This window comes from Tenebrio molitor, chromosome 6 (assembly GCF_963966145.1).
Source record: "Tenebrio molitor chromosome 6, icTenMoli1.1, whole genome shotgun sequence".
NCBI lineage: Eukaryota > Metazoa > Arthropoda > Insecta > Coleoptera > Tenebrionidae > Tenebrio > Tenebrio molitor.
Window position 1 is genome coordinate 16,567,155 of NC_091051.1, and position 27,164 is coordinate 16,594,318.

The window sequence follows — 27,164 nt, forward strand, 5'->3', positions numbered from 1 at the left end:
TTTTCTGTGTTCTCTCTCTGTTATATGGTTATTATCTACATTAAATTACTCTATTATGCGTAATAAAAGTTTATGCATTATTAAAAGTATTATATTTTACTTTAAGTGCTGTAAATTCCAGTGGATATTTGGAGAAACAAATCGTTTTTTTTTTTACTTTTATTATTATTAGTTTCACTAGTTTAGATTTCAAATTAATTGTGTTTGTCTATGTCACCATTACTGTTTATCCAATATGACTTTTAATTTATCCTCGGTCTACTGCATTGTTCTAACTTCGGTACTCGCCGGTAGCGACCATGTCCAATAACTACGTTTAGCTGGTGAAGATTAAATTTTGCGCCACCCACCCCGAAAAGCTGATTATTTGTTGCCGTAAAAAACAATTTCCAACTTCATAGGCAAAAGTTGCAGCAATTTTCACCGCTTCAGCGTATCGCGAAGGATATTGTAATATTACGCTGTTTAATTTAAAGCAAGTGTAGCTTATATGAATGAATATGTAAATCACACATACAAGGAAACTTTTCTGCATAAATTTCGTTTCAACTCGTTGCAATATTGACAATTCGAAATTTTCGGTCGCTTTGTTCTATTCCGGCTGCATTGTTTTGTCGGGAAGGACGTGTAATTGCGCGATGTATAATCAAAATTGATAAAAAGTAAATGGGCCTGATCAATTTTGAACGCGCGCCAGTTTTCCGCTTGATCAGTGGAGAGTTTTATTTATTTATTTTTTTCTCGATTCGGAAGCTATTCTATCGATTTCGTATTTTGTTCGAGATAGCTTGACGAGCACTTTCTTACATGTTCCTAGGAAAATAAACAGACTAGATGTCTGTGTTGCGATGTGATGACAAGGCAATAACGCCGTTTAGATTTATTGCCCATATCTCGGCTAGTGGATATTTTACATTATTATAAACGTTTACTTTGCATGGATCATAATGTTAACATGTTTACAAGACTTGTACATCGTTTAATTAACACATACCAACATCCTCGAACGAAACTTAACACCGAGTACTTAGGTGCAGTTTCTAGTTAATTTACTAGAGCTTTGAACACACTACTTGGTAAAAACACCTCCCAACTTGAGTAATCTTTTTTTTTTGTTAGCTTTTCGTGGAGAAACACAACTATCACAATTTTAATTTGTCGAATAACGTTCAGGAGTTCCGCAGTTTAAATCAATTTGTTTGTAATTCACGTTGGAACGTGATTTAGCGAATGCCACTGAAATTATGCGGATTTACATAAAAATACATATCTGCAAATTGTCAACCGAAACAGATATTGTAGATATCATATTTAATACGTTACCACATTTAAAACGAATTCTGGTTTTGTTTATATAATTTTTTTATTAGTCCATCCATTATCCATTATAACTCTTGTTGAATCATTTTTGGAAACTTTTGTTCAAAAAATTTTCAAGCAATCACCGATAAGATAGAAAAAATATTTATCTTCAAGCGGCTGAAAATCGCGCCTTTGTGTATCTCCATTGAAACGGTTAAAGTGGCATTTTTTCTGAGCGGAGTAGAAATACGAAGTAGAAATACTTCAAGTCCTAGGAGCAGAACTGTCCATAGGCGGCTCTACCGAGTCAAATGTAAGGTCATTTGAAGCATTTGTCACGATTTATTTATCAATTACAATTATAAATTACACGAAATATTTAATATACAAGGTGTTTTCAAAGTTAATATATAATATATATAATAATATAATAAGTTAATTTTTTTGAAATTTCTGAAACCGGTTCTGCTCAAATTTGCGCTGATTTGTTAGAAATTAGAATTGACAAAAAAAAAATCAAATGAGCATGGACGTTAATCAAAAATACTGTTAGAGTTGTCACGGAATGGCTTTATCATTACCAAAATAATGAACTCACAAGTATGTTGCTAATGTATATTGACAATGTTATCACGTTATCAGAATGCAGCGTCCAGAGAGTACGCAGAGCGATTTCCAGAAAGACACCATCCTGGGCCACGTCAGGACCGGACTCAAAATTTTAGAAAACAATAAAAATATACAAATAATTATCTCTGTTAATACAAACATTTTACTAAGAAGATTTAGGCTAAAACTCTTAAGAATAATGTATAGTACCTCGTGTTACAAGGAACGCCTCAACTTGGAAAACACCCTGTATAAATCAGTTCATGTCCGATTTTTTTTGTGATCCGCTTGAAGATAAAATGATTCAGAGTAGAAAGTCTTTTTGTGCTTCACCCAGTTGTCGACCTCAACCTCGTCTCTGTCTCTGGGCTTAGCCCAAAAAGAGCCACTTCTACTCTTAATGATATAATCTACAATTATCAAGGGAATACTCGTAGCTTCATTTTTATTTATTCATTATTATTATATTGGGTAAACAATTCACTTGTTCTGATCACATCCTCACTGTCGTATCTCCTACTAATAAAATAGCTAAATAGTGTGTCTAGTGATGTTAGGGTACCTACTCCAGGTCTCTTTAGGAGAAAGTACGGGATTGTCAACATCTGCGTATTACTATTATTATCATCATTGATTTTTCTTTATCATCTTTGAGCTACTTCTTAAACTCTTCAAAATTGAAGCGTAATCAGTTATTTATATGTAATGGAAGTTTCAGTTGCATTTCCGTCGAGGGCGTATCGACATGATTGTTATTTATTTACTCTGTGTGTTGTCGTCTGCATTCTATGGTCATATCCAACAGCATGGAACAATATTATTTTATAATAAAGAAAACTAGTACGGCAGCAATAGATGATATGAATGAGTGGAAGGATCTGCTGAAAGAAACTCGAGGACATTGTATTCTAATTGGCGCTTAAAAACAGATACTCAAGATTTATGGACGTCTAGACAGACGTCATTTTTCATTAAGGTCGAGTCGAAGAGAAGCTGAACGAACCGTTTTCCTCTTCAAATATGTTTGTATAATGATCCGCATAATTGCGCATTAAAAAAAAATAAATATCGTTTAACAAGGTATTGTTTGTTGTAGTTTCGGTTTATACTCTATAAAGGAACAAGAGCCGAAGTCGAGCCCTCCAGGTGAAGAATGTTTGGGTACTTTCGATGCTTCTCGAATAGATTTTGGTCCATGTATCCGCTCTTGAACGGACGGTGTCGAATATTTCCGGTCGATACTTAATTTTTGTAACGTTGACTCCGTGTCAGGTTACTTTGCGAGGATTAGTGTTCATCCTAGCGATCGGTCGGTGTCACGTGTAATGAACCTAATGCCGCCTTGGATAAAGTTTTATGTTAACCAGATACCTCATATTTTTCCAAAGAGGTAGTGTATTTGCTTTGACTGTTATTGACTGCCATTAGAATACATTAGCACGGTATGTCATCCAACGTTTTGATAGCGCGTTCAAATTTATAGGAGTATCATGTATCCGGCAGACACGTCATTTCATAAATACGTACGAGCACCTCTTTACAATGAATATGTCAGTTTTCATCGCCACTAGAAGCTAGTTTTCATGCGAAATTCGAGCCACTTCATGCGGTGCCCTAATTCATTTATATTCCGAACGAGCACTGTAGTACACTTCGTGTACGCTTTAAAATACTAGCACGACAATTCATAAACAATGAACCTACGAACCGAATCACTGTACTGTAAGTAGATCACAGAACAATTAATATTAATAAATTCAGACAAACACAAATTACATTGTCTTTTAATTGCAATTCTTACCTGCGATGTAGAAGTAACTACTTTCGTTTCTTAGATTTGGAATTATGGGTTGGACGCTGTCATAGGTGATGGTTTCCAGGCTGTTGAAACGCAGATCTAGATGAATTATGGTGGAGACACCTCCCAAAAGACCTCTTGACAACACTGCGAGTCGGTTATGGCTCAAGCTAAGTTTTCGCAAATGGTTCAGTCCAGCGAAAGCGCGATCAGATATCAATTCTATCTGGTTATTCTCCAGATTCAATTCCTGAAATAGATACAAATATTGAATTGATGTAGTACTTGATACTCTTACTTTTTCTATACAGAATCATCAACAAGAAAAACATCTGTCTTAGTTTAATCGTACATATACATATGTATACTTGCTATACACAGTGGTTTTATTGGTTGCCTACCTCTCGAAACATCTATTATTAATTAATTATTATTAATAATTACAACTTTATCTTCAATGGTAAAGCTCATTTTACCACTTATTCCGGGATAATTGTGGCTTACAATTAGAGAAAACGCCCGTAAACTTTGCCGAAATTGAAAATCTTTTTTCATATATAATACAATAAGTGGTCTAATTTTTTCCAACAAAATTTGTCATTTAAGACACGAGTAGCTTTTCCTCCTTCGTCGACTCGTGTAATTTTCCAAAAGCAAAAGTTACGGATGTCTTAAATGACAAATTTTGAAGAAAAAATTAGACCACGAATTGTATTCGACTTGACAATCCACCGAGAAAATGTTTATCGAGTTGATCTAATAAATTTGACGTTTTATTTTGACATAAATTTTTTCGCTGAAAAACCACTAGTTGTTTTTTCATTCAGCTGGTTGTTTTTTCACTCTGTTCGGTGTTTTTTCACTATAAATCAATTTGATTGGTCCAAATTTGAAAAATGCTGCAATTCGATTGGTTAAAAATTTTCGAGTTGGATTGTCAAGGTTAACATCAACACCGTTGACTGACATTTCTTGACATTTCATCAAAAAATCTGCTTCCCAGTGGTGTCGCATTTGGCAATAAAGCTAGTAAATTATCCATTCTTACGAATGTAAAATGTTGCTCTTGTTTATTTTATCAATTTTCTTCATTAAATTTCATTTCATTTTAAAATTCATGAGAGATGATTTATTATAATGCATTGAACGCTTATTTCCATAGGATTCCGCTACGGCATGATAGATAATTTGCAACGCCTGCTCCGATTTGTTTTCCTTTTTATCACTTGTACTAAATAGTGAAGATCTCTGAACATTTTTGAACACTTGAGTTTAATAGAAATCTACATTTTATTCGTCTTTTATTACATCATAATTATGTGCAACTTTTTTAGGATCGGTAACAATATTTTTTTTATGGAAATATACATATGTTTACGAGACGTCTAGAAGGGGCGCGCGATTTTCGCATTTATTTGCAAGTGTTTAAAATTTAATCGCGACAAATTTAATTAGAGAATTTTATGCGAGTTAGATTTAACGTCTGAAAGCGTAAACTAATTCCCTGTTTCTTATTAAATTGTAATTCCAGTTCCTCGACGTAAATTTCGTCTAAATTTTTTTAATATGAATTATTTCATTACTTCTAAAAATACGTAAAGTATATCGCTTTATTCAAATTTAAATACCTTACACTGTTTTATGTTACATTTTACATAATTTATTTAAGTGCAAATTTAGTTACACCTACAAGCTTTGAATTTTATAGATAATAAATAGTAGGTCTAAAAGTGTTCGGTAGATGGCGTGTCGATTTGTCATTGGTTCATTAAACCTTCACTAAGTATGAGTAAAAATTTAACTGAAATCTGTTTGGTCGTTAAGTTGTTAAGAGAGAAAGGAAAAAATCTAATTAAGATTAAAGAGCACTTAAATGTCGCTAATGAGAACGTTTCGCTTCCTATTTAACCAAGAATGGACATTTAGAAAGAAAGTTCATTGAAGATATATTTCCTCTGAAAACCAAAACAAAAATAATGTGAGGTATGGAAAGATTGACAAGATATGCTCTTTTAAAAATCAGGTTGTGATATCGAAGTTTATTCGACTTTTCAGAAACGAAACACCGAATAAAATGAGAAAAAGCTGTGATTCAATTTATAGTTACTGAGATTGAAATTGTATTTACCCTGCAAGTTACTATATCAAAATTAAGATGATTGACGCTACCGAAAGAATATAAATGGGAAGGACAATGGGCAAAAAGAGAAAGAAAAAGAGGAAGAGCTGCAGGGGGAATAATAACAGGGGTGAAGTTGGGAATTGAAGAGAAACAAAAAGAAAAGGGGGAAGAAGAGGGATACATGGAAAGAAACGTTCATATAGATAACGAATGGTGGAAAATAGCAACAGTATATAGCAAGGAGATGAGGAAAACAACAAGACGGGTCGAGAACACAATGAAGATGGACAGGGAAGAATGCATGCTGTTAGGGGGTGATTTTAACGGGAGAATTGGAAAGAGAGGAGCCAGAAATTGGGAAGAAGAGAAAGGGGATGGGAGAAGAAAAACGAAAGACAAAGTGGAAAATGCAGAGGGGAAGAGGCTGATAGAGTGGATAGAAGAAAATGGATGGGAAGTGCTGAACGGGAATAAACGAGGGGATGAGGAAGGGGAAGTGACATACGTAGGCAGCAGGGGGGAAACAGTCATAGACTACGCAATAGTAAATGAGGCAGCATGGGAGAGAGTGAAAGAGTTCAAAGTGGGAGAAAGAGTGGACTCCGACCATTTCCCTCTAGAAATTACCATAGAGGGAACGAACCAAGAAGAAAAGGAAAAGGGAGAAATGAGAGAGGAGGAGAAGAAGGTGATAGTAAAAGTGTGGAGTGAACATGGAGTGAGAGAGTACAGGAGGAGACTGGAGGAAGCAACATTCAAGGAGCAGGAAATAGAGAAGATGGTGACAGAGCTAAAGGAAGTGATCGAGAAAGCGACGAAGAAAAAGGAGGTGATAGTAAGGGGAGCGAAAGGGGCAGGAAAGAAAAATGGATGGTGGGACAGAGAATGTGAGCAAGCAAAGAGGGAAGTGGTAAAGGCGCTGAGAGGATGGAGGAGGAACGAAATTGACAGAAGCAGATTCCTAGAAGCGAAAAGAAGATACAGAGAGAGATGTAGAGAGAAGAAGAAGCAGAAGAGGGAAAGGGAGGAGAAAGAGATAAAAGAAATAAGAACAGAGAGGGAGGTGTGGAAATACATAAACAGAGAGAGGAAGAAAAAGGAACCTGTGAGCGAGAAAATAACAATACAAGAATGGGAAGAGTACTTCATGAGACTGCTGGAAGGGAGGAAAGAAGAAGGAAAGGTGGGAACACAAAGGAAAGAGAAGCAGACGGTGATGGAGGAAACAGAAATCACAGCGGAGGAGGTGGGAAGACACATAAGATACTTGAAAAAGAGAAAATGAAGCGTAGATGTATGGGACTGAAAGAATGGTAGAGAGAATGGTGGAACTGATGAATGGGGTATGGAGAGGAGAGGGATTCCCGGAGGACTGGAGAGAAGGCGTAATCTGCCCAATTTTTAAAAAAGGCGAGAAAAATAGAGCGGAAAACTACCGAGGAATAACTCTCCTGAACACGGGGTATAAGTTGTATGCGTCTGTTTTGAGCGAAAGGATGAAGAGGGAAATCGAGGAAAAGGGAGTGTTGCCGGATAGTCAGGCAGGGTTCAGAAAGGGAAGGGGTACTGTGGACAATGTGTACATCCTGGACCATTTAGCAAGGAACGAATTGAGGAAGAAAGGGGGGAGGATGTACGCATTGTTCATAGACTTCAAGGCGGCGTTCGACAAGGTTGACAGAGTGAAAATGTTTGAATGTATGAGAGAAAGAGGAATAAGTGAATGGCTGGTGCGGAAGGTCGAGGAGATATATGCGAGAACGAGGAACAAGGTGAAGGTGGGAGAGAAAGAGGGCGAATGGTTTGAGACAACAAAGGGAGTGAGACAGGGCTGTCCGCTCAGTCCCCTGCTGTTCACGATATACGTAGCGGATGTGGACGAAATGTTGAAGAAAGCGCAGGCGGGGGGGGGTTGTAGTGGGTAGGGAGAAAGTATGGAGCCTGGCGTTTGCGGACGACATGGTGATTGTGGCAAAGAGTGAGAGAGAGATGAAAGAAATGATGAGGAACCTGGAAAAGTATGTGAGAAAGAAAAAGCTGGAAGTGAATGTAGAGAAGACGAAAATGATGGTGTTCAGCAAGAGAAAGAGGAAGAATGAGGAGAGCGAGTGGAAGTGGGAAGAAAGCAAGATAGAAAGAGTGAGCGAGTTTAAGTACCTGGGCTACACCTTCAACGGGAGAGCCACAGTCAGGGCGCAAGTGAGAGAGGTAGTGAGGAAGGCGAACAAGGTAGTTGGATGTGTGTGGGGAATAGGAGAGAGAATGTGGGGAGGCGAGTTCGGGAGGAGAATGATGATGTTCGAGAGCATGGTGGAGAGCGTGCTGATGTACGGAGCAGAGATATGGGGATGGAAGGAACGGGAGGAGGTGGAGAGGGTGCAAGAGAAATATTTGAGATGGGTGCTAGGAGTGGACAGAGAAACACCAGGGTACATAGTGAGGGAAGAGTGCAAGAGGAGCAAGCTGAGAGTAAAAGCGGGAAAGAGAGCGGCAAAGTTCGAGGACAGAATGGGCGGAAGGGAAGAATGCAGGATACTGACTGAGTGCTATAGAGAAAAGAAAAAGAACGCGGATGAGAAGGAGAGAGAGAAGTACTGTAGGAGGAACGGGTATGCCAGCGAGGAAGTGGAAAGAATGAGAGCGGAAGGAAGATGGATGTGTGCGGAGCTGAGCGAGAGGGACAGAGATACGGACAAGCAGGAGAGAAGGGAGAGAATCAGAGAAGCGAGGTACAACAGGGAGTATGAAAGGTGCGTGACAGAGGATGTTCCGGTGTATCTTGGGAGAGAGAGCACGAAAGAAAGGAAAATGATGGCGAGATTTAGATGTGGGAACGAAGAGAGAGAAAACACGTACTGGATGGAGGAGGAGGAAAGAATGTGCAGGATGTGCCGTGAGGAGAGAGAGACGATCGAGCACATGTGGAGAGGATGCGGTGAAATGAGAGAAAGGGAGGAAAAGGAACGGGGAGAAATACTGAACGAAGACGGAAGAGAGATAGGATGGATGAAAGAGGTATGGAAGATGAGGGAAAGGATAGAGAAGGAGAGGGGTGGGGAATAAAAGAAAATGTAGGTTAATTTAAAAAAGAAAAAAGAATGATTTTGGAATTGTAAGTTTATTTAGAACTGTAAAGTATAGGAATCCTTTAAAGCCCGTAGGGTAAAATAAAGTAAAGTAGTAGTAAGTAATTAAGATGATTGAAATGGTGTCATTCAGATTTACTACGATACTTTCAAATATGGTAAATGTTCCCGATTTGTTGGAATTCTTCTCCTGGAAATGATTTTAAAGAATATGACAACACTGGCACTATTGAGAAGCTTTGCCGATAAATCAGTTGGAGCGGTGCAGGGTTATTATAAATGTTTGTAACATCGTAGTTGGCTGGATGATTAATTTTAGGTGTGCCGCTTTATATACATACATTCCTACGTGACAGTTGACAGCAGTAAAAACTACCGCCAATGCCGCCACCTATCTGCGATACATAGGTACTATACTCTGTTTCTGACCCCTATGCCGCTAAGCCATAATACGACCGAAGCGCTAACAGATTCCAGTGCGTCCAAAACATTTCATGAATAATTAATTATAAGCAGAAAGATGAATATTTCTGGTATTACTGGTATTAAAATGTTATTTTTGGATTTCCTACTTTAAGGTACGCAAGTATCTTCCCAACAAAAGAAATTTGCATATGCGTATGTTAAGCGGTAATTATTATTGATTTATGACATCCCGGGTTTACGACTTACCGGCATCAAACTCAGAAACGGAGTATAGTCTGCCAGGCTAGCGACACATCTAAAATTTGTGTGATTTTCTACGCCAACTACGATGTTAGAAACATTTATAATAACCCTGTATTTCTTGTTAAAAGTGAAACCGAACCAGCGAGGAAGAAAAAATAACAGTTTGTGACTATTTCTATAAAGCTGTTGAATTATTTCAAGTTTTTTAAGTTTTAAAAAGTAAATCGGGATCAAAACTTTTGGATTTTATCACGTATACGTATTTTAGCCTACATTATTCGCCATAAATCAGGTTTAAAAATATGTGACTAGTTATATGTCAAATTTAAAAAAAAAAAACTTTAAAATAAATTATTGTGTTCGGTTCAAAGTTTAGTTTAGGGATAAAATATATCCGCCTATTTATATATTTTATTTTTATCATTAGCACATGCTGATTTATCAAAACACGCTGTTTTATAAAAAATTAATGTTGATTGCAATTTTAGATTAATGCGTGTGCGTGTCCAAACGCAATTTTTTTTTAAATAAGCTTCCAGTCAATTGAGTCGTCGGCTTGCCGACGTGGTAGGATGATAACCTACAGAATCACTTAATTTTCACTAAATCCATCGTTATTGTGTGGTAAAATCAGAACAATCAATACTGCGTCAGCAGCGGCTCTATCGCACAATTTCAAATCGGTAGTGTTAATTCTAAATCCCGCATTAAATGTGGTTGCGATTTAAATCTATTCATGCAACACAATGAACTTTTATTTAGTTTGCGGAATTATCGATAAACTCGTGTTAATTAAAAATTATTGCCGAATTTTAACGTCAATATGGATTTCTGAAAATCACACGCTTAACCAAAATGTTTCCGTTGGTGAATTAAACGTAAAAAAATATTTTGGGTGTTTGCATCTGACAGGTATTCGCCGGATTTTGTACAAATCGAACTGAAATTCCTGAAATTTGTTATCGTTACTTGACATTAGCAGAGTGGGAAGTTTTTTTGCTACAAATGTTGCAAAAGATTTGACATACATTTACATACGCATAATAAAATTAAAATTATAATTTTAAAGCTTTGTACAGATATGTAAAAACGACAGCAACCGTTTGTTCAGATTGGCAATGATGTTTAGCTTTAAAACAAAAACAAGCTCTTTTATATTTCTCTTTCATATTTTCAAATATTTTAACATGGTTCGTGGCACTTGTCATGTCAAACAACGGAAAAAATATATGTGAAATAAATAACATCCCTCTTATAAAAACATTTCTGCCTTTACAAAAGAAAAATCTTCAAATGAAATTTAATCATTTTTTTTTGTCATGATGTACAAAGTTCATTTCATAAACATATCTTGATTTTTCTTTTTATGTTGATAAATAAAAGCTAATGAATAGTGAAAAAACCAAAATTGTATTCTAAACGTACCAAAGGAATTTTTATAAAAGGCAACAAAAAAAGGTAAATTCCATTTCATATATTTCGTGTGGATTTTGATGAAAATAAAATACTGGGTAATGGGATTTTTCAATAATCCCTTAATCTATTCAGGAGAATAAATTAAAGCGGGTGCTAATCCCTCAGACATGTTTTTTTAACCTCTTAACTTGGATACATATTCAGTTATTTTCACGTGGAGTGCGCGCCTATCGGTCCGTTTAATTATGAAAAAAAATCCCCCGAATTTGGCCACTCGCGTGCACAAACTCGACAATTCTTGCACCCCTCGGAACTTTCCGATTGCAACATGGATAAGTTTCATCATTTTAATTGCAGACTGTTTTCGAATATGCATGTAATGAAGTACAAAGGATGATGCGTTTGTGAAAGTTGGATAGTTTATGGGTTTGCGGTTGTCACATTGTGGCTGAAATTAAGTCAAGTTCCCAGTTTGCGACACCAGAATTGTCGGCAAGTTGAATAGGGAGTACGTTGTTTAGTCAACAACGTACAGAAACTGAATATTTAAATATTTACATCTTTCACGAAAGGCTAGTCCAAACAGATCGATTTCGCATGCTTGTCCACCTGTCCGTCAACTTCAGGCGCACGCTATTTCAGGACGAGGACGAAAAAATTGTAGGCGAGAGGATCACGCCAGCTTAAGAGGGAAGTCCCCAGGATTGGAAGCTTTTACCCATGAAAGTAGACAATGATTACTTGCAATGAGGTATTATGTATTCCTCTCTCATTAGAATTCATCATCAAAACGAGCAAACGAAAAAGAGAGATAAAAAAAATATTCAAGACATCATTGTTTTTTAGGCACCCTTAATGAAAACGGTAATTTTACGTACTCACAAGCGGAGGAAAAATGCGTTTTGTGCTGGCCTATTTAAAGCCTCGGCTGCGCCTCGGCCAGAACCTCAGACGAAAGAGATGCACTTTTTGGCCTTCGTACACAAATAACTACATATTATTTTTATTGTTCTTATACAAGTGTCATTTAAAGAGTTCACTGTTATTTATATTCAAGTACTTAACCAAAAAATTTAAAAAAATGTTTGCCTCGTTTTCATGGCATCCCAAGAAACGGTGCAATATTGTGCAGTCGCCATTTGTACGATCGTACAAAGAAACCGCCTTGCAAGTCATCCATCTTAAAAATTCTATTTGTGAGCCACCCCATTATTGTTGAAAATTGGAGTGGCCATTTGGTGTCGTAATTGGGGGGCTACGGCGACGAGGGAATCGAGTGGAAAAGAAACGGAGGGGATCCGGTGGCTCATAATCAGTCGCGAATCGACGATGAAGTCTATTAAATTCTTATATTAAAGACGGTAATCAAATTAAAGTGCTAGCATTAAAATTAAAATTCGCTAAAGCAGTTAACGTCACCTAAAACAATGAATTTAAGCCGCGGCTTTGTCGTGATTGTCATTTAAAATTAGAGAGACTGAAAAAGAGACGTCCATTATCTCTCTCGAACCGATGCCGGCCGTAAAATATGGTCGTACCTGGTAATTTCGTCCGGAGCCATTTTAATTAGGCGTGCCGGTCAATAAAGTTGAACCAGTGGTTCAATATTCGGGCTGGATTAAACTAAACACGGTCGGTGTTGCACATATTGACCGTTAAGTTGTTTTGTTGAACATGAGGGAAATATCTCAGGATTGCCTCAACCTCACTCCGTGCACATGGGTTATTTCCGTGGAACGTACACTTCCTTAATTAAGTTTTTACAAGAAAAGAAAATATATCGCAAACTTTACTTTCTTGGCGGAATAGTGGTCCGTCGTTTAATCATGTGTTAAGTTTATTGAGCACACGACCCAAACTTTTGTATTTTCCCAGCTTGCAGCTGCTCTAACAAGAATATACTTGAAAAGCTAACGTATAGGTACACAGCTTTTGCATCAACGTTTAATTAACTTGGTCAACGATTTAATGCCAGTTTTGATAAAATTACTGAAACATGAGCCCTCGACAAACAAAGCACAGGCGACGGAGTCTGTCACTTGATATAACACCGATGTGGTCTATTCGAAACTGTTGGACATTAACAGACCAAACTGAATTTAGTTTTTGATTGAAAATTGGGACAATATGCGCCGGAGATCGAAATCAATTAAACATTATTTTATTTCAGCTAGTAATAACAAACTTTTTCATGTTTTAATTAATCATTCATATTTTATAGTTCATCAGTGCAGATAAAAACACAGATAAAAACAAACCAATCCCAGTAATTACAAAACGTTCATTAAAACCCGTTCAGCAGCAAACTGTTTAGTGCGAATAAACTTGAAATGTTCGTTTGATTTGAAAAGTGCTCTAGCGAAGCTGCTGTTTTATTTGTGAATACGTGCGCATACGTGACGTTACGTCCACGTTCGGTACATGGTTTAATTAACAATATTAACGCAGAACTAAACAGATTTAATTAGAAAAGCCTGTTTATTTGAAACTATTTCAAATATTCCTCGTCTGCAATAAAGTTTAATCAATTTCTGCAACATATCTTCTCATATAAGTTAGCACTCGACTTTCAAGTATGTCGTCTCGAGGAAAACCAGAAATTTACTTCATTTAACACAACACTGCCCAAACGGTCCACGAGTTTCGTTACATATTTTTCAAAGAGGGTGTGCCAGACAGACGTCTCGGTACTAGCCAAAGTTGGTGCGAAATAGCAGCTTTATTACAGGACTCTAACTTGACTTGCCTTACATTCACAACTTTATTAAATTACGCAAATGGATACCTACTCCTTATAAATTTGAACGTCGGTCTGGTGGGTAATGTACTATTCCGGCGTTTCTTTGCCATCTTCTTATCAAAATTACGCCGTGAAAAATATAATGTGTGCAGTGTTTAAATCTTGAAATTATGTACGGCGACAGCAAAAAAATTGGACTACCAACATAACGACTCTGAAGATATACAACAATGACGCTAAGAGAAATTAGGGATGGAGGAAAAATCAGCTCACTCTTGTTATTACATAATTTTAAAATTACTACTTTACAATTCTGTTGATGAGCACGCACAGGTTGTGATTCTGCAGTTAGAAATATGCTTTCGTGGAATTAAGATGCAGGAGGAAAATTTTAAATTTGAATTTAGTAAGTAATTTACACAGCTATTTGTTTACAAATTTTCAAATGAATCTAAATTGCTGAATTTGTACACGATAATGCACAAAGATACAAATTAATTGAATGATTAATAATTATTTACAGTAAGAGTGAGGTAGGCAGAGCTTTCGTTCACGCGAATTGCGTGCTCCGCTTCGTGAACGATGAAAGTCAAGTGAACGAAAGCGGCCTTACTCTCGAGTGTTGTATTTGGTTTTGTTCGATACCTCCTTGGAAAGCGAGTCTGTAACTTTGTATTCAAACTTTTAAATAAAAATAAATCACATTTTTGAGCGGATCTGTTGCTATGGAAAAAAATAAAATACATACAAAATAAACAAAATTCTGTAACGTCAATAAAGTGGTGGTGTGCATGTTGTGGAATTGTGCAAATGTTGTCTAAAAAATCAATATTACTTTATCAGAAAGAATTGGAAAAATTTACGAGTGAATGAAAACCAGTGAGTGAAAAACAGTGAGCGAAAAACGATGAGGGAAATTGAAGTAAACGAAAGAGAAACCTTCACCCACTGGATACAGAATCACTTTCGAGGGAGGTATCGATCAAAAACGTTTTGCAAAAGTTTTCGATGCAACCTATGTCCTTATAATTACTCAACAGTGAGAATTTTTGGTTTATATTCAAATTAACAAAGTCAACATTTCAATTGTGCATTTCGAAGTAACAAACGATAACATTTACAATTTCTATTAGAAAAAGCAGCAAAAGTTAAATTTCTTTATCACATTTAATGTTTTATTTGTGTCGGAAAATAGAAAAGAAATTGCAAAACTAGTTAGCACGTTGTCGGTGTTGTGACTTTCATATAAATCCGTGCAAGAAAAATACAATATACTTGTTCATGTGAGTTTTTGTTTTGCAGAGCGCTGCACGTGCCCCATACATGTTGGCGAAGATTTGTTGTAAAGCGACAGTCAGGGCCCTGGTGATATAATTTCCTTGTCTTTATTGAAAGATGTCGCGTTTGTGAGAAACACAGCGCACCTCTCTATTTACTAATTTAATGACCGAAGTTCTCGTGCACGAATCGTAAACTTTGGTTTGTTAGCATATTCATTCGGCAGATCCCTTTAGTGGTTCAGCTATCAAATCATATATCTAGCGGTGAATAAAATAAATTCCCCGGCAAATGAGACGTGTCTAACGGTGTTTATCGTTTACACCGCATTCGTCGATGATAACCCTCGTCGAAAAAAAAATATGAAATCTCACCTCTAAAACCCACAACTCGGAAAAAGTGAGATCTCCGAGCATGCTGATTTTGTTGAAGCTGAGATCAAGTTTTTTCAGTTCGCCGAGTCCCGTGAACGTGTCCCTGGTCAATACGCTTATGTAATTCGTGTCCAGTTCCAGGTCGAGGAGATGAGCGAGATGCCTGAAAGCGCCTTCTTGTATGACACTCAAATTGTTGTGAGCCGCGTAAAGCTTCTGCAAGCGTGGTAAATCGACGAACACGTCCCTGCGTATCTCCGCTATCCTGTTCTCATCCAAGGACAGTTCCGTTAAGTTGGTGAGATGCGCGAAGGCGTGGTGATCCAGGCTGACAATTTGATTCCTCGACAACGTTAATTCCCGAAGAGAGGAACTATTCGCAAATGCGTACGGGTGAATCTCGTTTATGGTGGCGTACATTATTTGCAGCTCTTTGAGGTGGTTCAGATGACGAAGACCTACCGAACCACAAAGAGGACCAGTTAAAAACTCACTTGTTTGCAACTCCAAGACCCAGTCAGAAATGCCGATCCTTGAACTAGGCCCAAACGAAATAAAACATAAACGTCAAATTTTTATTGAGTCGTAATTTATCTGGGACCCTCATTGATAAATTGTGTGGCTGTCATTTAGTTTGTGCGCCATTTGCTACATCCGCAATGACGCTAATAATGTATGTTACATTTACCAAAGTACATATACTAAATAATGCACCAATAATTTGGAATCATTGGGAAAAATTTTAAAAAGCAATCAACAAAAACATCTTATAGAAAAAAAGAGACTATAAAGAACAGATGTATTTCTTATACGAAAAAATCAATAAAGGCTGTATGACCGTTTAAACAGAACAGTTTTACTAACATTTATTTCAACAGGAAAATTTGGTATACGGTTCCTCGTATAGTTGGCGCGGCGAACCAGTGGAGTAGTCACGAGGTGTTCACGTGATAAGTCGTGTTTTGTGCAAGAAATTTAAATCTTACTACTTTAAGAATGGATGGAAATTTCGGCTGCATGCATTGAGCTGCACCATACTTCTTATTAACCAATAGGAAACCATCCCCCGAAAATCACGTGAAGATCACGTCAGTTTATTACTCCACTGAGTCGCCGCACCCACTATAGCACCCAGTGTTCCTTATTCGACGAGGAACAGCATACCTAAATTTCAGTTGGTTCTTATTGTCTCAAATCTTCTAATTACTAATTTTTGACAATGAATGTATTTTCTTGGCTTAGTAATATTCCAATAACAATGCAAGACATCTAACAATTTGGCTATATTTTTTGTGTTTGTTTCCTGTAAAAATTACTATTCTACCGATGTTAGATGGTGTAAATCACTTTTATCTTGTTTGTGCTTGCCGTTAATTTGTGTAAAATTTTTCGTGTTGCTTGTTTTATGGTGGATAAATTATCACGAAAAGAAATTATTTCAGCAAGATAACACTCGACCTTATTCTACGCTAATTACAGTCTCTTGAATAACAGAAGTACTTATTTATCTATTATTGTAAACAAGAAATCGCTACAATGGTCAAATAATGAATAGCAGAATCTGTAGAAAGGTGACAAAACAAATCTGCAGTTTTTTTGGCTAAAATAAAATAAACTTGATTCTTTCGACCAACTAAACTGTTAAGAGCTTCCTTTTTGTTGTAATAAGTGCAATTACTGACTTAACTTCGAATTGAATACAAAGGAGGAGTTGCAGTAGAAGAAATGCTTGTATCTGAGCACTTCAGCTTTGGTCTTTCGACTTAAAGACAGCACTTTCTGACTGGGCCGTTGCAATTGAAAACGTCCTGCAGGGACTTTCAGTACAAACCTTTGGTCGGGATGAACGTGAATAGTCCTTGCGGTCTGACGATGAACTTCAGCTGCGTTATGTGCGGCTGTGTCGCGAACAGGGACCATATGCTGTGATCTTTTGAGACTCCAGTGAACACCCAACATTCAGCGCTCGTCGTGTTGATAGGGGGCGACCCTCCTACACAAACGCAATGCAAAGCGGCGGCGTTTCCTTCCATTGTGCAAAGATTTGCATCTCTTTGAGATTTCAGCTTGTCCCTCTTTCGGTCCTTTTTTTTCCAGTTATTCGCCGTCACGCCCATCCACAATGTCGTCGCAATTAGCAACAATATTAAACGCTGGGAACATCTCATGGTGACGACACCTGAAACCGAAAGGACAGCATTACACGACACGCTCGCATCAGCTCTGCTCCTGTCTGCAGGAGCACTTTAATTAAATTTGTTTTGGAATTGAAAGTGAACAGCGGTGAATTTACTTTTAACAGTGTACGAATTAAAAAAATGCAATCATAAACACACCAGTTTATTTGGAAGTAAGACGGAGTTACCAAATGAATGCTAATAATAATTTTAGACCCGGTTTCTTGGTTGCTGCTACGAGATGAAATATTACAAACGGGTTTTTTCCTTTAAACTCCTAGGTGTTTTGTTCTCCGTTATATTCAAAAGACGACGCAACAAATAAACTTCTTTGGATAATTCACAAAACGAACACGATTGTATTTGAGATGCATCAGAAGCAAACAGAAGCGTCGTCGCAGAATGTAAAGAAAATTAAGGCAAATAATCAGCAGTTTACATTTCTGGTAGTTATGCAACTAGTACACGAGTTTGCTGCAATTCCACTTGTAAAGATGTTTTAGCAAGATAAAGCGCCACGTTACACGACAAGATTATACAAAGTGATCAAAAAGAAAACAAATCAGAGCAGGCGTTGCAAATTATCGGTCATGTCGTAGCGGAATCTTATGCAAATAAGCGTTGAATGCATGGGCGTAGACAATTTGTGGTCTCAAACAGTACTTTATAATAAATCATCTCTCATTACTTTTAGACGTTGGAATTATAATGGTACATTTTGCATTCGTAAGAATGGAAAATTTGCCAGATTTATTCCCAAACGCGACGCCATTGGTAAGCAGATTTCTCAGTGAAATGTCAAAGAAACGTCAGTTTTAAAGCAACGGTGTGGATGTTAACCTTGAAAAAAAATTCGATTTCGGCAAAGTTTACGGACGTTTCTTGTAATTGTAACTAACAATTATCCCAGAATCAGTGGTAAAACGATAAAGGATTAATTATTAATAATTAATTAATTAAATAATAATAGATCTTTCGAGAGTAGGCAACCAATAAAACGACTGTATATGGCAAGTATACATATGTGTATGATTAAGTTAAGACAGACGTTTCGATAAAACGATGAGGTAGCACTCTTGAATTGAATTCGTTCATATTAGAAGTACACTTGATGGGAAAAAAATTGTTTTGTTGTATATAATAAAAATTAAGTTAGTTATTCGGTGTTGGTATCAATTTTCCATTGACGTTTTTAATTTTAACTGAAGGGTAATGGTCACAAAAGCCTTTGTCACAATGACGGAACCATAAATAATAACGGTGCCGAAGAAAAAATATGTAGCTTCAATTATCCATAAATAGAAGTGTATCGATTTCGTTTTTATACTGGAGAAATGATTATTAATGCACCGACAGTAGCAGTAAAAAATCGATGAAAATGTAACATAATTTGTAAAGTTTAAAAGAAGTGCTGCACTTCCGGAAGAGCCATCGACTGAAAGCTGACGTAAAATATTCATATTAATGAAATATCCTGGAAACATAGTTAATGTCAGTTCTCCGCCTTCTGTTAGAGTCTTTATTACTACCGTTACAAGCTATATTCATTTCCTTCAATGTAAACAGTGTAATGTTTTGAATTCACAAGAGTCTGTAATTTCCCCGATATTATGATATTTAACTTATTTAACTGCCGGTGTGCACGGGAAATGCGTGACGTATGGCCTTTCCACATGAACCCACTGTACTGCAGCATGCATTAAAAATTTTCCGCGTTTCCGAACCGATTTTTTCCTCCGACTTCCTTAATTGTTTGCTTTCTTTTCGAGGGGCATATTTTCCTGACGGCAATCTCCATCGAAGCCAACATTTTATTTGAAATACGCAATACTTTACCATGAGTAACGTTCGCAACCCCTTCAGGTCGCCGAGGGAATAATTTATCTCTTTTATCGCTGGAAACTTTTCAAATGCGTGAACCGGAAACTAATTACGCATGCATAATTTCAACGAGGCAATTGCAGCATGTGTTATTTGCAATATGTCACTCCCGCGGAGTTGTATTTGTTGTTGGAACCAATTAAGTTTTGAATTTCCCGACGCTTTCGTGAGAAAATTGTGTGCATTGTCGACAGCTTGACTGCAACCCGACAATAGTCAATTATGCATTTTCTCGCGTAAAAATGGTCGCTAGACGTCGCTTTCGCATATTTCACAAAATTGGCGTTTCTTCTTAACATACAGGTATCTGCAGGCTACCCGATGGGTGTCACGTTTGCGGCCGGTTTAATCCTAAACTTTAGACCACCTTATCGGGGAGTCTGGTGGCCCCCGGATTATTGCGGAAATCCGTCTCTGAAGCGCAGTTGTGTTAACTCCACTCCAACTTTTTGTTTGATGTTACAAAACTTATTGCATGACGAGGATATCAGGACCCATAAATAACGATTAAATGTCGTTGTAAAAAGTTTGAAGATCCGCATTAAAACGGATTAGTCAAACGAGAAAGAATGCCAAAGGAAGAAATTCATTTCAATTACTTAAAGCGACTTAGATTAGCCGGTTAACATTGACGAGATGTTTATTAACTTGGGGTCTCGACTTGTGGATCTTAATGGAGTAATTTGTTTGGTTGTTTTAACTCAACAAATCTAAATCAAAATTGTCCACGCTCCAAATTTTGGAGTCATGAACTAGATTGTCAGTGTCTTTGTCAACTTTAAAAATGAAAATCAATTCGTTCTATTACTGTTGGTTCTGGCGCGCACTGCATCGTGGGTTTAAACGCGAAGGCGGGTTTGAGCTCGTAATACTGAGAAATTCAAGAATTGTTTAAGACTAAACGATGGCGGAGGATTAGGAGAGATCCCGGAAAATAAGGAGGAAAACCAGGAATGACGACCCAAGTCGAATTACTTTTAGGACAACAATAAATAAACCGAACGAGACAAAACGTGCATACATAGCAGGAGGGAGATAATGGAATGGGAGAGAAAAAACACACTAATAAGAGCCACGTCCGTTCTCTCAAAGTAGTAACATCCTTCAAAATATGATTACTACGGTTTGACATGTTACTAAGCCCTAGTAACACCGACAAAAAATATCCTGTTTGATGTGGGATGTGTTGCAGTAATAAATAGCCTGAAAGCTCCATTAGATAATAATAGCTCGCCAAGTTCATACCCTAGTTACTTCGTTTTTTATTCTGTCGACGTCACGATCAGTAAGTACAAAGCTTTTGATGTCGGCAACGCAAAAACTTTAATCGTCGGACGGGATGCATTATAAAAAAATAATTTTGGTCATATTGTGGCTTCTTTGTTCTGTTATGGGAGAAGAGCGTCGAAAAATGCATATTTTATTCCTGGGGGAGTTTCGCCGATATGAAACCTACGGCCACTTTTTTCACGAAATAAATGGTAGGGTAAACGAATTCCGGGAAAAAGTTTTATGTGTTTTATTCGTCTTCTTTTATCACATTGTTATCGGTGTTTTATATTCGAATGGTCAGTTGACTGGAATCGAAGTGAAAACAATAATCGAGCAGTTTCCGAACAATATTCTATTTCCATTTTGCTGAATAGTGCAATTTTATTAAAAAACAATTACGGAACTTGATACCGTTGATGAATGAATGAAACCTAATTCCGAATGACACTGGATATGATTGATGCGACCGCTTAAGAAAATGAATATGTATTTTTGCTACGACCTGAACCGATCAATAATGTTAATTGGATGTCCTTTTTTATTATCCTGCCGTCTAGTCCGGTTCGTAAATACATGTGACATGATAGCCGATCGAATCTTGTGAACATTAAAATGACAAAAAAAGTTTCAAAGTTGATCAAACGATCTGCGTGTACTAGAGGCTTCCCAATCAGTTAACAAACATAATCTTATTAAAGTTTTATTTTACATTTCCATTTGAACCCTTGCAAATTGGCTTTATAGCTATTTCGCCTAATCAGATTAGTCGTGAGTGCACGTTTCAGGAAACGACTTTTCGTTTAATAATCAACACTGAGAATATAAGTAATTAAGCCGAAACCGCTTATCCGTATCTTATTCCATCTAACATCTTAATCCGATCTGGTATTGCACTCCAAAACAATTACGGACCTGAACAGAAGAATATGCAAGTAAACGAGAACGGGTGAGAACGTACAGGTGGCGGAAAAAGGCGAACAGAGAAGATATAAAACTCCGAGAGATAAGGTCCACATAAGTAAAGAGAATTCCCTTCGAGCTTGCCTCAACTATTTTTCTTTGGAATGGTTGGGATTGAGTAAATTCTAATCAGTAGACCTATTTTGTTTCATTCAATTGTTTAATTTATTGGGGTCGCAACTCTCAGAATTGGTCCCGTCTTTAGGAGTAGACACTAGACACTAGATAATTTACCGCCAGAGTATCCCCCTTGGAAACAAAAAGAATTGATAAAACTTGGAGTAAAGGAAGTCCTCGAAATTCACATTTTATCTTTTATAATTCTATCGGGGGTTCGTTTAAATTTATCCTCAAAGTAGGCGTTGAAGAGTCGATTGTGAACGCACCACAGATCACGAATCAGCTGTTTAAATCTAACCTCACTTTTTGCGTTGTTTGTGTTTTTGCTCGGCAAACTGACGAGTGGTGCGTTCACAATCGACTCTTCAACGCCAACTTTGAGGATAAATTTAAATGAACACCGATGGTAATTATTACATACAGTGAGGATTTTATTTCGCTGAACATCAACACTATTAACCCTATGTTCAATAAAAAAAAAAAAAACATGTCAATGCATACAAGCAATTACGTTTCCAAGCAACCTCTAATAAAACAATTGTCATTAATGTCATTAAAAAGTCTTAAAGATTTTACAATCGTTTGGCATATTGCTTGGAATAAGAGGGTGGCCACTTTGAACATTTGTTAAAATTATTTCATTAAAAGTTTCTGTTTAAACTTGTTATTTGGATGTACTATTCCGGACACGGAATCTTGGCCACAACTGACATTTAACTGACAAATATGTGTGAACTGGCCTTTATTGAATATAACCCAACTTTTGACTCGATAATGCTATTTCCCTGCTTTTTGATGTCACAATAAAAACTTCAAAGTGATTTTTTATAATTGTCATTTATTAATGACACTAATGATTGGTTTACATCATTTTTTTTAGAAATGTCCAAAAAATGTTGGCCCAGATTCCGTGTCCGGAATAGTATGTAATAAAATTAAATTTTCAGTTCCGTCAAAATAATAAAATAAAAGTTGCAAGTTTGGTTGCGACAATGTTTGTGCCGTCACAATGCATTGACGCGGATATTCAAAAACTGAACATAGAAACCCATGTTCAGCGAAATAAAATCCTCACTGTATATTATTATGCAGTAGGTATGTTAGAGAATAAATTATGCATTCTGGGATACCAAAATGTGATAAATTTCGGATTTGAAAATTATTCAGAGAGCAAATTTGCCAACATAATGCAGTGTTCAATTGTTGTCAGCGTAATAATGCAGCAACGTTGATATTATTGTGGATGCAACACACCGGCAATAAACATCCAATAGAAAGCTTGCATTTAATACGATTGTCATGGCAACAACAAAAACGTTTTTTAATCACATCATATTAATTAGCTTCCGAATTTTTTCTGAGCTCACGAATGTGTTGTTGTGGTAATAAGCACGAGTCGCAGACGTTTTCCACTCGTGCTTTAGTTGTCCATAAGCAAAGTAGGTATTCTCGAAGAAGCTCGAAATTTTTTTTCCGAAATAATTCATGCACGATTGAGCTTATGTAAAATTTTCCGACCCCCACGAAATTTAAATGCAGCCGGTAATACATACACAATAGTGTCAGATTAATTTATGTAATTTGAATTACAGGATATTTCTTCAAGTTTATTCGTCCACTTTCATTCTTATTTGGTAAACGACCGTGTACAATTTAATTTAACAAGTGTCGAGACAGCTTCTAATATTTTTTTTTTAATGGGGATTCCTTCTCTCAAAAATCCTTTGTTCTCACAAACCCAAAATGGCTAATTGATTTCTTTGTGCGTAAAATCAGAGCCAATAAGAAAATAAGCAGGAGAGAATATAAAACTTGTAATTTATTCATACTGGAAAGACAATTACATATTATAAAGTCTGCGTGACGTGCCCGACTCGAAACTTTTTCTGCTTCTTGCATTACATTTTACCATAAATTATGCAGTTCAGTCGTGACGTCTGAATAAGTAGCTAAATCCTTCGGCTAAAGTAACAGGCTCGGTTAAATGAGATGTAAATATTTGAGTTATAAAAAACGAAATGAAACATAAAACAGTTTTTAAATGTTCCGCAATAACAACTTCACTAAATTAACATAACTTGATCAAAGTCGCACTTCATTGTCACCAAGAAAATATGAGAAAACGGAGTCGGGTTATTTAAATATCTCGCGAGCTTTTAAGCAAAATAATTTCTAAGTTCACATGATTGCGCGCGCACGTTACAATTTTCCTAATAAATAATCGGATTAACATTATTTATTTAAAGTATTTCAGACTGAAAAATGAACTAAACAGATGCATTTCTGCAACAATAACCGGAATAATTCGAGCCGCGCATTCTTGCAGGAACAAATTAGGTACTTCGTTGTACGCCGCATATCCTTAAAAGTAATGGCGGGGCATTAATATAAACGTTGTTACTAAAAGCCATCGTAACAAATGCCCAAAGAAAATAATGTACAGCGACATTTTTAAAAACGCTATTTTTAGCGAAATAATTTCGCAGTTATTTCATAATATCTCCATAAATTTGGGTGGAAGAAGCTTGTTTTTAATTAATTACCCTTCTTATTTCCTCGCACACCTTTAAGAGCTATCGGCGTTAATTGACTCTTGTACTTGAGGTATAAGAAGGAAACTGCGCAGTCAGAAATTTTATCTCCAAGTCTTCGGAGACCATCCGATAAACAGTTTGTGAATAAAGGACTAAAAGCGATTATATCAAACTTCATTCGACTCGAACACGCAATTATTTTCTCAGTTCAACGTTATTTTTGTTGCAGATGAACAAATTTATTACCGAGCATTTTTAACTTTCAACCTGAATTATGACAGATCTTAACGAGCAGTTATTTTGCGAGTTAGGAAGTTAACTAGTTGTCAGGCTCCTACGAAGAGCTTCTGAGGGAATTCGACCGAGAATCTGTTCGTGTCTTTGTACTTCGTTGACATTTCATTCTTTTCAGTACTTTGTGATTGACAGATCTGATCTGAGTGTTTTTAACTCCAATTTCAAATCCATGAATGTTTCCAGCAAGGACAAAGTTGTTTTTCAGTGATATTCAATTCGTTCAAGCAAATATTTCTTGACAAATTATTTTCGCTCATTCATTTCGATCTTATCTGTGTCGACAACGCCCACCAAATTTTTTTACAGTTTTCAGTCGAGTAAATACGTCGTTTGTATTCGTCCTGGTATATTGTGAGCTTTGCTGTACCCTCGTTTTGTCAATTTTTCCCCCTCTTGTTTCTGCGATATCCATCAGTTCATTAGTGATAAAGGGAACACAAAAGAGTGAGGATCGAGTACACATCGATTATGTATTTATCTGTGTGGAATTAACACTGAATCGATCAAGATGGTACACGCTCCACCTACCACTTAAACGGCTATTATTGCTGCGCCTCAAAGAAATTTCGACAGTCGGAATGTGGGTGTTACAAGAGCGATAATAAAAAAACAGAGTTTGGACAACAAAGGGAAAGACGAGGAGATGATGAAATTCCTTAGAGGAAAAGTTTAATGGCGAAGAAATTAAATGTTTCCTTTCGGACGGATAATTTAAACACATATTATCACACTTAACGAGGCAGTGATCAGGACGAGGTTTCCCAATAGGGGATAAAAATCCAGCTTGTTCAGTCCTGTTTATTTATTTACGCTGTTTATGTAGGATCAAATACTAACCGAATCAAATATTTATAGGAAACGATGTGTTCCTAATTGTCGGATTTTTTTCTCTTGTAAAATCCGGCTCCGGATTTACGAAACGCAGTCGGATAGTTTTGAAGTGTGCGAGGAAAAAGGGATGTAATCGAAAATAAAGGAGAGGAAATGTGTCAGATGATCTTGACTTCGAAAACTGTTCGTGAAGAGATAGAAACTCCAGAAAATCTTATTTCATGCCCGGGAGGAATGTATGTTTTATTCGATCGTATTTGTGCAAAAAAACAATTGTTTCTTATGAGATGCAGCCGCAAGAGATCCCGTTCCCTATGCCGCCACTTTTTATTGCAATCAGATTATTGTTTCAGTTATGAGGACCAAACGTCACATCGAGAGCTCGTATTCTTTACGGTCCCGGAGCGCCATTAGTCAAGGATAATTCCGGAACAAACTCGGGGCATAATAATTATTGCGGCGAAATTCAGATAAATCTCCTGTACCGGCACACGGCCCCGATAAATTGCGTCACCTCCCGGACATTTTTTGGCAGGAGGGTTATGTTCACCGGCTGAATATATAATTACGTCACAGGCTAGGAAAAAAGAGATATCCGCAGCGTTTTGCGTTCGGCTGTAATTTTCCGTTCGGGATTGCAAATGGGCGGAAAAAGCCACACAGAGAACTGAACAATTTCAGATATTTCAGGTATTCCGAGCGAAAATTAGTGAGTTTGTAACCAGACAATTCAGGAGTTGGATTAAACGTATCTACAGTGGATTTGCGCGTTCATCTCTTGATTAACGTGATACATCTCCACACGAGCGCATCCAGGGATCAATATTCAATAACTTTCGGGGATTTATTTGCGTTTAGATCGGTGTTTGTCTTTACCCCACACTAGTGTTTCATGCTTCGGGTGAATTTGTGCCAGCTGAAAAAAAAATATGATCAAAGCGTCCATCGGGTCATAAAGGATTCATAAAGAATCAGGTTGCAGTCACAACAAGGACGCTAACGTACGACGACGCTAACAACTCTTCCCCGGAACCGAGATCGCGTTTAAAAATGATGTGACGGCGTTCCTGTCAGGACAAGACCGAAAACTTGCACCGACAAGTGTAGATTTGATTTAACTTGCACGACCTACACCTCAATCTTTGCCATAGCTAAAATGTTGCCATGAAGAAACGAAAGGAAATAAAAATCGTGTTCTTCATAACATGATGGAAGGAATCATTGCTTGCTTGTGTAGAATTCGATTACGTGGGAGTTTTCGAAAGTTCACTTGAAATTAACAAATCATTACAAATTGGAGCGGAAGTTACAATGTTCCCACAGAATTTGCATTTGCGGTATTAAATTCAAAGTTAGTGGAGATCAATCTGTGAAATTCATGGGCTAATGGAAATGAGTATTAGTTATCGGGTGCACCGTTGAAGAAAATGTATTGGGGGGCCGCGAGCAAATCCGCCAATTTATTTTTATTAAATCTAAGAAATTATCTAAAAAGTTGACAGAGTGTAAACACATAAGGCGCGATATGTGAGATGGCAATCAGAAACCACACGGAAAAAACAGCTCTCATAAATACGGAAAGCGCAAATGGGAAAACGTTTGATTCGTAATAAAAAAATTACGAGGTCATTGTGAGTCCATTAAAAACCTATTTCGTAGAATAAACATGAAAGTAATACCGGGAAAAATATATTTAAT

General features: G+C 37.0%; 1 protein-coding gene across 2 annotated transcripts in view; it reads right to left on the minus strand.

Moving 5' to 3' along the window:
* The window catches only part of Con (Connectin), a 258,429-nt gene that overhangs the window by 80,437 nt on the left and 150,828 nt on the right, over positions 1–27,164 (minus strand). For both annotated transcript variants that reach the window (XM_069052089.1, XM_069052090.1), the window contains 3 exons: positions 17,226–17,573; positions 15,395–15,852; positions 3,713–3,959 (listed from right to left, as the gene is read on the minus strand). In XM_069052089.1, coding sequence (XP_068908190.1) covers positions 3,713–3,959; positions 15,395–15,852; positions 17,226–17,562 — 1,042 coding nt within the window. In that variant the 5' untranslated portion in view covers positions 17,563–17,573. The remainder of the gene's footprint in view (positions 1–3,712; positions 3,960–15,394; positions 15,853–17,225; positions 17,574–27,164) is intronic.